The sequence below is a fragment of the Lates calcarifer genome, linkage group LG6 (genome assembly GCF_001640805.2).
Source record: "Lates calcarifer isolate ASB-BC8 linkage group LG6, TLL_Latcal_v3, whole genome shotgun sequence".
NCBI lineage: Eukaryota > Metazoa > Chordata > Actinopteri > Centropomidae > Lates > Lates calcarifer.
The window spans coordinates 26712369-26725412 of record NC_066838.1 but is presented as its reverse complement, the minus strand read 5'-3'; the positions used below and the strand labels follow the sequence as shown (position 1 = coordinate 26725412).

Here is a 13044-nt window from a genome sequence, read left to right as displayed (position 1 = left end):
AAAACACAGCGCTTTTATTTTACTGTGTGTGTGTGTATGTGTGTGTGTGTGTGTGTGTGTGTGTGTGTGTGTACCTGGTACGGGTCAGTGTTGAGGTCGAAGTATTCCAGGAAGCCGGTGGCAAACTCACAGAACAGGAAGTTGTGGGTCTCATTGATGGTCCTCAGACACCAGTATGTGTTGTTGTTGGCGCTGGTGCACGCACAGAACGGACCCACTATAACACACACAAACACAAACACACACAAAAACACATGTACACCTTGATATCATACTGCAGAGTATTGACAAAACAGAATATTAAACGTATTATTAGTACTAATATCAGCCATCTAGATCAGTGTGTGTGTATGTGTGTGTGTGTGCATGTCGTACGTGTCCAGTAGGGGGCAGTGTGCCAGTGTTGGTTGTCGTGTGTGAAGCAGGTGAGTCCGGGCATCGAACACGTGTCGTTGTTCCTGAGCCTCTTGATCATCTTCCTCATCTTCTTCCTCCTCTTCTGCTCCTTCAGAAGCCACGCCTTCTTGTCCCGAGCCCCGCCCTTCCTGCACACACACACACACACACACACACACACACACAAAACAAATTATAAGTACACGCAAAGTGAAAGCAAATTCTGTTTTTTGTCTTCTGTTTCCTGTAAGTGATGTGACAGTGGAGGAAACAGCACAGGGAATGTTTTTTCTTTTCAAACTCAGTTTATAATAAATATATATAATTTCCATTCTCCTGTGTGTTGTGGAGTTCCTCAAGCTTCTGTTGTGGGTCCCCTTTAGTTTTCTATTTAAAGTATATATTTGACAATAACTCTTTTTAAAAACTTGTGCGGCTCCATTTAAGGCACCTGTGATCATGGCTGAATAAATACCTAAACTTCTGTTGCTTCAGTTTTAATCACATTTTTAAAAACCAACAGAAGTTCAATATTAAATGAGTGAAGTACAAGTTATTAAATAGTTGAAACACGTTTCAAAACCACAGATACAAAGTGCAGAAACTGTGTAAATGTACACTTACAGCACAGAAATATAGAAACCAACAAATACAAAGAGGACTGCTTCAATGTCGACAATAAAAAGTATTAAACTTTCTCTGACCAGTCAGCTGTGTTCACTGTCTGCTGCTCCATTTGTTTGTATACAGTTTGTATAGAGTAACATTTCAGTGTCACCTGAACGGGTGCAGACTGCCTCCTCTGTACCTCAGCTTGTTCTTCAGTTTGGACTTATACCTGAAAAACAAACCAACATCACGTCAGGTGTAACACCTGGTATAAATGTACTGAGGTATAGGACTGTGGTGTGTGTGTGTGTGTTTAACTCACAGGTATTTATTACAGTCACACTCCAGGGGGCGGGCCTTCTTCAGGTGACCTCTGACCTCTCTCAGGTTCTTTATCTTCGTCTGTAGAGTCTCAATCTGAGAGAAAGAAAGAAGCTTCAGTCAGACAGACAGACAGTCAGACAGACAGTCAGACGGTCGGTCGGTGGTTGTGTTACCTCGTGGTCTATGTGCAGCTTGTGATCCTTCCAGGCCTGCAGAGACTGATACACTCCTGTGTCACACTTGACTGTGGCGTTAGACAGGATGGAACATCTGCAGGAAAACGATGACACAGATTTACATAAAAACACCAGACCTGAGAAACAAGTTAAAGCTCCAGAATAATTTACACTTTCCCCCCGAGTGTGTGAGTTTATAAAACAGAGGTGTATGTTTGATTATTCACAGTGATTTACACAGCAGCTTCAGCAACGTGAGCTGTCTCATTTCCATCTGACGATTCACATGTAGTCGTGATTCATCAGCCTTTATTCAACGATTAGTTCACATCACAGATTTTAATTAGGAAAGAGGAAGCGTACAAACGATGACATGTTTGTGCAGCTGAGCAACTGAGTTAAAGTAACAGCAGCAGCTTTGAGACGTTTTTATTTTCTGATCCAGATGAAGAGTCACTCTAAGAGTTTCTTTTTTGACTTTTCTTGTTATCAGAATTCTTGCATGTAGCAGACACTTTTATCCACAATAAATCACAATTATGCAGCTGCAAGTAAGCACATATACTTTGTTGACACAAAAAACATTCTGAATACAACTGGTAACTAACATCAGGGCTGATGAAAGGTCCTTTGTATTTTCTCTCTGTGACTCTGAGGAGGTTCACACCTCATTTAATGTCTGTATTTTATGACATACAACAAAGGTCCTTGGCTGGACCTGGACCAGGAGACGATGTGGTCCACCAGGACCCTGAGACCACTATTCCATGTTTTATCTTTGACAGTGTTGAAACAGAATGAAAAGTCAGTATCAAACTGAGTGACTCACCTGTGTGTGACTTTGATGGAGTTGGGCGGGGCCACGACACTGGGAGCACCTCCCATCCCGCTGAACTCGTCCTCCGAGTCGTCAGAGCCGCCTGTCAGGCTGTGGTTACCGGGGTAACTGTTCATCAGGGATGCCATGGACACAGAGCGGGTGAAACGGTTTCTGGGGTAACTCTTCAGGGCTTTGAATTCTGGGACACAAACAAACACAAAAGTTGTTATAAAAGGATTTTCTATCACAACTGAACAGACTTTAGTTCAGCAGCAACACACTGTCACCACTGATCAACACAATGAACACTCGTCCGTCTCGTGTCTGCTGCTGTTTCACTTTCTCTGGGAGTGAGAAAAGTTTCCTCACTGAGACAGAGCCTCAGATTTCTCCACATCTCCATCAGTGCTGAGGTGATGTAGTTCTGACTTCAGACACTAGAGGGCAGCATCACAGCAGTAAACCAGGGGAGCTGATTGATACCACTGTTTTTAAACAGGTTCCTTTTAGAACAGAGGATACACTTCTCACCTGGACGAGGAAATCACATTATGACAGTTCTCTCTCATTTTTACTACAAATCAAATTATTGAGTTTTAACAAAAAACTTTTCTTGTCATCAAAACATGACAAACCTCACTGTAACCTGTTGGACCGTTTGTTTTTGGAGAACACTTCTTGTTGCAATAACATACCATCTTAACATGTTAAGAAAAGTTTCTGGTTAAAACAATCATTTAAAAATATGTCACAGCATGAAAAACATCTTATTATGATATGAAAGGAAAACAAAAATTTGATCTGATTTGATTTGATTCTGTTTTGAAAAATGTCAGTTACATTTTCAGTTACTGCCCCCTGCTGGACACAACCATTAACACTCACTCTTCTTGGAGAGGAAAGGCTTCTTGTTGAACGGCCTCATCATGGAGGGTCGCAGGTTCAGAGGTCGGAGGTCACGTAAGTCGCAGTCACAGGCGTCTGAGTTGCGGTTGTACAGCTGAGACTTGATGCTGATTGGACGCTGATTGCTGGCCACACCCCTCTGGAAGTTCTTTGCCCCGCCTCCTTCGTTTTTACACTTGAAGAGTCGCAGTTTACCTGTGGCGTCCTCCACACACTGCCACTTCTGCACACACAGATAAAATAGAGTATTCATGACTTGTGAGATAAAAAGGTGACATTAATGGTTCTCCCTCTGCAGTGCACTGGACAGTCAGAAACACAGAGAAACAGAAAGGTTTTAATTCAGGGATCGTAATCCTGGTATTTTCTGGGAATTGTTTCCAAATTCTCCTCCCTTTTCCCAGTAACACAAATCAGCTGGATTCCAGGATTTTCAGAGCAGATGTTTGTGTGTGTGTATGTTGGTATCTTATGTAGAGTCTGACCTTCGCAGGCTGTTACTCCAGTGATGTAAGTAAATCTCACATTTTCAGCTGCAGCTGTGTCTTTCACTCACTGTTCATGTTGAAACGGCAGCTTTCAGTTCAGCTGTGGTGTTAACACATTATTAGAAGAAAATACACAGGATGTAAGGAACAAATCTGCAGATGGTTCATCATCTTGCAGTCCTGTACTTTTCTAATTCTTATCTCCTGGAGGCAAAATATAAATAAAATGTTGTTTTATTTGAGTTGATGCTGGACGATGACAGGGATTCAATGAGGTCAAATTAGCAGCTTGTTTTTTACTTTGCTTCATGCATTTATCCTACTGCAGTTTGTGGTTTTTGTTTTGGTTAATTGTGTTGCTTTGCTGCACAGACATGAGCTTCATGCAGTCTTTGCGTGTCGTTTTTTCTTGCTCAACATCACCTCTTTATCTGTTTCAAGGGACTAGCTCTTCATGTTCAGCTCCAGACTTTTGAGTTTCACTGTCACTCTCGGTGGTGGTTGGCTGTTAGTTTAGGGAGCGCTTGATTTGAGATGCAGCAGAGTTCTCTATGAGTGGAGTTTAAAACGTCAATATCACAGTCGATCATGTTCATTTAATTGTGTGAAGTCAAAATCATGACCGAGGTTAATATCTGATGGTAAAGCTCAGATGAATAGTTAGCTTAAACTCTGTGAAGTTACAGATGTTGTGTTGCTGAAACAAACACACATGAGTTCACCACAATCAGAGCATCCTCAGTTTTTCTGCGGCTCCCAGCATCAGTTGTATTATCACTCTGCAGCTGTTCACTAACAGGAGCTGAATGAATTTCTACTGCTGCACTTATCTCACAGTTATTAAAGAGTGACAAAAAGCCTGGATTGTTAATTACACACACACACACACAGTTTTCTACAGGCTGTTTATCAGAGCGATCCAGCAGCCAACAGACACTGTTGCTAAGAGACTAATCAACTGGCGAAAGGGATTTTTCGACAAGTGTAATTAACCTCAAACAAGCATGAACAAACACACACACACACACACACACACACACACACACACACACACACACACACACACACAGTGACACCGCTCTCTAAACGTCTGATAGAAAGTTTCTGTTGTGCGTCTCCATCCAGATTCTCTTCACGTCTGTTCTCTTTGATTCTGCAGCGCTCAGTCCATTGTGTTCTGCTCTCTCTGGTCATTACTGCTGTTATTGTATCTGTCTGCTTTGTGGAGATGACATCTGGTTTTCATCTCTCTGACAGGAGTCTCTAATGTTCTACTCTGTTTCTTTTAAGTCTCTGTTTGTTTACTACAGCAGTAGCCAGTTTTCAGTTTTCCTACATTTTCTCCAAAAAAGCTCTTTACTGAGTATCGCTCTGTAGAAACATAAATCTGGAGAAAAAAAATTCAGCTACATTCAGTCAGTTTTACCATCTGAAAGGAGAGTGGAGGTAAAGAATGAATAATAACTAATGATTTCAGGATTAAAGTAATAATAGGATTAGGAATTAAGCAAAATGATCGAGGAGGAGATTCAGGAATAAAGTGATAGGATCAGACGTAACTGAAAGTAAGATAAGGGGTGAAGTAATGTAACCGAGAGCCAAGTAACTGGAGTACTTCACTGGAGTTAAGTAATGGGATCAGGATAGGACCTGGAGTAGTAGGATCAGAAGGGACTGGGAGTAAAGTAGTGGGCGCGTGTTATCGTACCTGTCCTATCTGCTGACAGGGCGTCTGATACTCGGCTCTCTGACAAAGGTCTTTTACTCGTTGGTGTTTGGGCAGGAAGTTCTCCTCCTGTGACACTTCCTTTCCCTCGACACGCTGGTGGAGCAGCTTCCTGGTAACAGACCAAACACAGACGAGTCAGAAACTTCTGTTTCTAATTTTTTTCCTCAGGATGAACTGTGTTAATGTTGATTATCCTCAATGTTTTAATTTGATTTATGACAGATGTGTGACAAACTAACAATGTTCCTATCAGCCTCAGCTGTACTTTGTGTTAAGTGCTAACAGTGTTGATGTGTTTCTGTAGTCCAACCTGAAGTTAGCATCAGCCTGGTTCCTCCACAAAAAGCCAATGGGATTTTTTTTCATAGTGTTTTGGATTATTCCAGAAAATAAACAGTGAGCAGCTAAAGTTTCTGATCCTTCAGGTTTAGTTGATCAGATCATCTTCACAGATGAACTCCACTGTTCTGATGTTTGAAGTAAGAAGCTAATGTTAGGCTATAAACCAACTACACCACGGTCACATGACGTCAACGTCTCCACCACTAAGCTTCCAACTGGTCATTTCATTTAGCTCTGAGCTAACATATTACATTACTGGCTGTGGAAGGTTGTAATCTGTGTCAGTAGCAGTAGTGGGTATTTACCCTCTCTCCACCAGGAACGAGTCTCTCCACACCTTCGGCTTCTTGTTTACTTGGAACCTGGAGAAGAAGAAAACAGCAGAGTGAGTTTGGTGACTATTCCTGCAGGAGTTCACTGACCAACACTGTCATCACCTCCACCCTCCATCCTTCCTCTCTGTATTTTTACCTTTTTTCTTTTTAAAAACCAGGCCCAGGAACACAACAGGAAAAGGAGCTGTTTAGTGAAGCAGTTTTTAAGTTTCTAAATCTGCTGCGTTGATGTAATTTCACACAATTAACTGGAGTTAGATGAATAATTTAAGTTCTGGTTGTGGCTCCTCTTGCTGCCACATGTACAGGGTTCACTTCAGTTCAAATCAAAAATTACACACATTTATATTATATTCATAACGCACCCTGCTCCCTCATTAAATGGCTGTCTCCATCTGGTTTCTATTCTGGGATGTTTGTAGCTTTAACTTTTAGGAATAATATTTTGATTTTCCTGCCGCAGCTAAAAGAACAGCAGCCACCACAGTGGAAACAACTGCAGGACTTTTTCCAGTCGTCCTCCTCTTTTTCTATATTGATCTGCAGAATAAACTGTATTTGAAATCTGGCATGGAAAGAAAAACAGAGCTGAAGTTACTGAGTGCAACAAACAGCTTCACTCACAGTGAAATAAAGGAGGTATTTACTGTAAAATCTCATTAATCTTTTCACCCACACACAGAATTGTTCTGAGGAGCCACTGTCACTGGACTGTTCATTATGAGTGGCTGCTGGGTTTTTTTTGCTGTGTTGTGTTTTATTAAAATGAAATTCTTTAAGCACCTGATGAGCTCGTCAAGTCCAAGGTCACATCTTCATGTTTGGTTTGCAGTCCAGAACCAAAACAAATTGGAATGTATTACCACAATAGTTGCTGATTAGTATTTTGCTAATCAACTAACTAATAACTGCAGCTGTATATGAGATGATAAACATGTTACAGCCGTCTTAAGAAGGTGGAACAAAATGTGCATTTAATTTCTCTCTGAATATTTCAGCCTGTGTTGCCCTGGTCTTTAGGTTAATCTTGGAACATTCCATGTTTTTGGGTGTAAATGATTGATCAGGACAAGAATATTTGGAGTGCAGTATTGATCCAGAACGCTGCACCAAGCCACCACCAACAGCTGCTGCAGTGTAATCCAACAGACAAGTGTCCATGTCAGAGTCCGTCCACTTTTCTATCAATCGCTTACTTTGTACCTATTTCCTAATTTCTCCAAACAACAGAAAAGACGTTCAGCACTCTGGACTTCTACATTTCTCCTGTTGAAAAGACACAAGTGGTTTGTTCTGGCTGCAGAAGGTTAAGAGTCTGAGCTCCCTCTCAAACAGTCCAAGAATGTTTAATCATGTGCACAGCTAAACTTGTTAGCTGCCACAGAACAACATGACCCTGTTCTGATTCCAGCTTTAATAAACTCAGATCCAGACTTCCACAGTCCAGACTGTCCTGGTACACCAGAACTCTTCAGTCCAGATCTGATCCTCAGGTTTGTCTGAACAGGAAGACTCTGCACAGTCCTGGTTCTTATTTTGAATAAACCTTGGCTCAGTGTAATCAGTCTTTCAGCTTCTTTTCTCTGTTCCCCACGAACATGGATTCCTCTCTACTTCAGAAAATGGGAACAGATGCTGCTCAGTCCCTCGCTACACTTGAGAGAACGTATAGAGTCGATTCACAAACAGCTGGGATGCAGGAATCCTCCTGACACAGACTTCAGGACAGTGAAGAACTGAGTGTACACCGACTAAAAGTTGGTTTGCAGTTTAAAGAAAGAGATGTGGCTCTGTAGAGTTTCTGCTTGAGCCCAATGAGACGCCTGGATCATAACGTACTCTAAAGGACAAAGGAGCTGGAACACCGTGATCAACATGTAAACTTTTGTTTTCCTAGAAACATCAGCATCCCACTTTTCTAATCAATATTTGACAATTTAGTCACTTTTTCTCATAAAGTCTGTGAAATCACATCTTTGTTGTGGAAAAAAGCTGTTAACAGATGTAGTCAGTCACAGTTTCTGTAATTATTATTCTGTCAAAGTTAGGTAGCAATTATCTGCACAGATGTTAGTGTCTGGTGTGAGAAATTATTTTTTTTAATTCCATATTTGGAGAATCTGGAGAAACTAAGATTGTCCATTTTTTTTCAGCTGCTATTTTTAATTTCAGTCTTAGTCCTGAGATCAAACGTCCACGTGGATTCAGGTAAAAACTCACCTCAGTCTCGTCTTAGTCAAAGAAAACCAACATTTTAGTCTAAGTTTAGTTTATGAAAGCTTGAACACTAAACTGACATTTTAGTCTTGATTTAAACATCAATACATGAATTTGACAACACAAACAAACAAACAAACAAAAAAAAAAACCACTCTAACTGTACTCACTGTGAGTTTTTTGTTACAAATTCTTCCAAAGTCAAGAAAAAATGAACTGTGAACATCATCAAGTTCTAGGTGACAGAGAGATTTTTTGATGCTGGCTGCAGGTGTGAAAGGTCTGTCAGAGCTCCATCCGGACCAAAGGTGGTCTCAGTCCAGATCAGACCAAATCATTGCTCAGTTGTTTACAGTGTTTACAGTTACAGCGAGTTGACGAGTAGAAGAAAAATAGAAGAAACAGTGAGAGGAGCAGATGAAATATTTAACTGTAACTTGATCTGATGATCAAACCAATCGTGTGTTAGTCCGACACTCTCTGCCTTCCCTCCTCAGCTCCAAGCCCACTGGTTCCTACACCTCCCAAATATTTCGTTTCATTTAAACAGACGTGTGACCTGGTGTGAAAAATCTCTTGGCAGAGGTTCGGGGTTTGACAGTCCGTATAATTGTTATCCTGTTTGCTCTGACTTCCTGACCTCTACCTCTGCCTTTGTTGATACTTTGATCAGAATAAATATTAATAGAAAATTTATTTCCCTTCAGGCGAAGCAGATGGCTCTTTGTATTTCTGAGCTGCGGCGCACCCAGGTGTTTAAATGAGGTCGTTACAGCTGAGAGACGCCCTGCTGCTCCTCTGACACTCTGCAGGACTGATGCTTCACACACTGGTGGTGTTCCTGTTTTCTCCTCTGACCTTTGTCTTCAACAAGCTGCTTATCACATCACTCTGTTCGCTCTGTCTCGGAGGAAACACTCCATCCTCTACTGAAGAGGATTTAATGAGCCATTATCCCACATTATCAGAGGTAAAAGTAATATAACATTAACTGTAAAATCTACTCACGTACCACAAAGTAAATATTGATTTTACTTTTATCTGGACTTTAAAGCACAGTGAAGTTTCTTAGAACCATCACAGAACGTTCTAGAAACAACATGTTTCACCACACAGGCGAGCTGCAGAAAGAACTTAAAGGAAATGTTACCTACTGAACATTAGCATGTAACTCTGTAGACGACCCTTTCTCATTTCAGACAAGTCCTCCACAGCGACACAGGTGATTTCTATCTTTCTGATGCCTCTATCAGCAGGGTATCATTTATTGATGCTTCCTTAAACTGTTATACATCACAGATGAAAAATTCATCTGTATTATGCTTCAGCCATTACTGCGTTTATGAGACAAGAGGTCAGAATACGTCCTCCGGGCATCTTCATCCTCTCGTGTTGGACTAAAGGCAGACTGGGCGCTACAGTAGCTCACTATCGCAAACACTGCTGTTGCTCTCCACCACTGGAACAACTCTTGGAGAGTAAAGGAATGAAGTTTGATGCTGAACTCGCAACGTTTCTTCTAGACCAGTAAGCAAACAGCTGTTAATGCTAATGTTAGCTATGTAGCAATAGCAAAGACTTACAAACAGCTCCTTTAGAGTATGGTTAGTTAAAATAAGGATCTTGTTGCGGTTAGAAGAACTTTGTCGTCATGGTTAAAAGAAACAACGCTGACTCGCCAAAGGAAACAGGAAACAAACAGTCCAACGTTTTGTTGGGCCCTTCTATCCACCTCAAACACCTCCCTCTGTGGACTCTGTGGAGCTTTAATAATGTCACCTGACTTCCTTCTTTGCTCCTGTTATATTTCCTCTGACTGTGAGACGTCTTTGTCCCTAGAAAGTAAACAGATGTCGTTTCGAGGCGCTCGCTGTAACGACTGACTGTCAGTTTTTCTGAAAAGACAATCACTCATTTTTCTCCAGCTGGAGACTGACGAGAGAAATAAACCAAAGAAAACAGACAAAACTTCTGAAATCAAAGACCTGTTGTTTAAAAATGAACTATGAACTATACTCTCTCTGTGTGTGTGTGTGTGTGTGTGTGTACCTGTTGACAGGTTTGTCAGTGTCCAGCAGAGTCAGTATCGACTTCCCATCCATGTCCGGAGGAGTGTCGAGACCGGCGATGTCCAGGATGGTTGGAGCCAGATCGATGTTCAGGACCATGTGAGGGTTACTGACACACACACACACACACACACACAGAGAGAGAAACATAAACAATAAACTCAGACTGTATATCTACAACTCTACTGTTTTCCTCAGGATTCATTATTTTCCAGCAGTTCTCTCTTTGCCTCTGGCTCCTGTTACTTGAGTTTTATCAGTGTGAAATTTGTATTTGTTGCCAAAGTAAAACACCAGAATAAAATCATATAAAAAATACATGTGATGTACAGTAAAGTAAACAGTTTAAAGTGAATTAATGAAAATTTAAAGCAAAAAGAGCAGATAAATGTGCAGCGAATGGAGAGTTTCAGGTTGGGAGTATGTGTGTGGAGAGCTGGTTTTTGGCAGCAGGTTTGTTCTGACATTTATTGTGAAAACTGGGTTAAATATTTAATATTTGGAGAATGTGTGCAGCGTGGAAGGAAATGCACCACAGCTCTCTCTGTGAACTCATGATCACCTCGTGGAACAGCTCTGACTGTGGTAATCTACTTTACCAGGAATAAACACACACAATCACACTGTTGTTGATCAGATTTTTCATTAATGGGGTGTTTGTGAAGTGGCTGTTTGTGTGCTCACATGCTGCCTTGCTCCACGTTAGGTCCTCTGACGTAGAACGGGACCCTGATGTCAAACTCGTACGGCATGGATTTACCTGCAGACACACACACACACACACTGTTAACACAGAGTGGATGTTTGTCAGCAGCCGTCATTAATGCCCAGATCTGTTCTCATTGACGGCTACAACAAAAGACGGAAGGTTCCAGAGAATATCATCATTATTAATAATAAAGTGTGGACATATACCACGTTTTATTTCATACGTGATGAGCAAAAGATGAACAGTACACATAAAAAGACAAGAAACAGAAACAATAAAAAGACACAGTTAAAGATGGGGGGGTGTTAATGTTCGCTTACACTCTGTCAGGAAACAAGGAGAAACACTGACAGAGGACGTTGATGAGCTGCTGACGGCAAACAGCACAAACCAGAGTTTGACGTTTCTGAAACATCAGAAATTTCCTGTTTGTAAGTGTTAGAGCTGCAGTGACTCACAGTCTGTGAATATTACAAGCTGTAAACATTAATGAATAATTACCAACAACAATATCTGTTTGCCTTTTTGTGTGAGTGAGGTGGAAAAATAATTGTTTCTAACTTTTTTTTGAAAGTATTATGGAGGGACCTGTTCTTTTGTTTGACAGTAGACAGGTTGATGTTGTGTTGTCTCTGAACAGGAGACGTCGTTCCTCTGATTCTTTTGTTTTCTCGTTTCTCACCTTTGACGAGGCCAAACTGTCCGATGTGGTAGCCGTGATCAGACGTGTAGATGATGTAGGTGTTCTCCAACTCGCCCGTCTCCACCAGCATGTTATACAGCTGACACACACACACACACACACAAAGATGGACACTTCTAACTGTTTGTTCAGTCATGATATTTTGTTGTGTAGCCGACTCTATGAGATGAAGGCGTGTTCTCTACCTTCTCCACGCTGTCGTCCACAGACAGCAGCGTCTGCAGCCGTTTCCTCTGCAGCATGTTGGTGAACTCCATGTGGATGGGCTTCATGGGACCCGTGTAACGCATGATCCAGTGCTTGTCTGGGTTTGGAGCATAATTATAACTGGGAGTGCTGGGGAGATGGGAGGGGAGACAGGGACAAAGACACGGGGACAGAGGCGTTAAATGTGGAGAGAAGGTAAAACATCATCAACATCATCTATCCTGACTGTTTTTGAGACTTTTATCATCAGGACAGATACTCAGTGATAGAAATACAACAGAGCAGCCTGTTCACGTCCTCCAGCCAATTGTTCCATCTGTCCGTCATTTTCCTTTACGAGTTCTACGTAGAACTGCACCCAGTAACAGAAGGACTGAATAACATGTAACTGAACTAATCACAGGTTCAGCGTCAGTGAACATGTTGTGATGGAGTTTTCTCTGTCTGAGCTGCTGACCCAGCTTCCACCCTGTACAACAGTTCACACATGATAACCTGCTATTCCAGAGCCGAGTAATGTTTGCTTAACACGCTCCAAATGGTTCAGAACTCCTGTTCCCTGTTGGTGGACAGGTGGTGATCTGTGATTCTACCTGAGGCCACTCCTCACAGCTCAGACCTGCTTTCTGAGGTTTGGTCTGAATTATGAGCTGAAAAATAATCAGTGACACTTTTGATAACTGAGTTCTGAAATGTGAGAATCTGTTCACATTTCTCTCTGCTGGTCGAACTAACAGACGTCATCCTGGAAAATGTGAACAGATTTTTTCACCAGTTAATGAGTTAATGGGAGAAAGTGATCAAGGGAATCAATGATGGGAATAATTACTGGTTTCATCTCTGGTTGGTCTGAGTGTGAGCACTTACAGTGATGTTGGAAATAACTGCAGTGCGTGTGTTCAGTATAATAGCATGTGTTTGGAGGCAGCAGGACACATCAAGCTGTGTGTGGAGTAATGACAGCAGATGCTCCTGTTCATTAATTGCACGCACTCCTCCCACTGTGTTAGCAGT

General features: G+C 41.6%; 1 protein-coding gene across 12 annotated transcripts in view; it reads right to left on the bottom strand.

Moving 5' to 3' along the window:
- Positions 1–13044, bottom strand: part of sulf2b (sulfatase 2b) — a 65250-nt gene that overhangs the window by 4864 nt on the left and 47342 nt on the right. For 9 of the 12 annotated variants that reach the window (XM_051071504.1, XM_018689665.2, XM_018689670.2 and 6 more), the window contains 13 exons: positions 12009–12159; positions 11803–11902; positions 11096–11171; positions 10392–10520; positions 6096–6152; positions 5428–5557; positions 3211–3454; positions 2335–2524; positions 1503–1599; positions 1328–1440; positions 1175–1234; positions 376–545; positions 75–217 (listed from right to left, as the gene is read on the bottom strand). In XM_051071504.1, coding sequence (XP_050927461.1) covers positions 75–217; positions 376–545; positions 1175–1234; positions 1328–1440; positions 1503–1599; positions 2335–2524; positions 3211–3454; positions 5428–5557; positions 6096–6152; positions 10392–10520; positions 11096–11171; positions 11803–11902; positions 12009–12159 — 1660 coding nt within the window. The remainder of the gene's footprint in view (positions 1–74; positions 218–375; positions 546–1174; positions 1235–1327; positions 1441–1502; positions 1600–2334; positions 2525–3210; positions 3455–5427; positions 5558–6095; positions 6153–10391; positions 10521–11095; positions 11172–11802; positions 11903–12008; positions 12160–13044) is intronic. The other 3 variants (XM_018689672.2, XM_018689673.2, XM_018689676.2) reach the window with 1 other exon arrangement.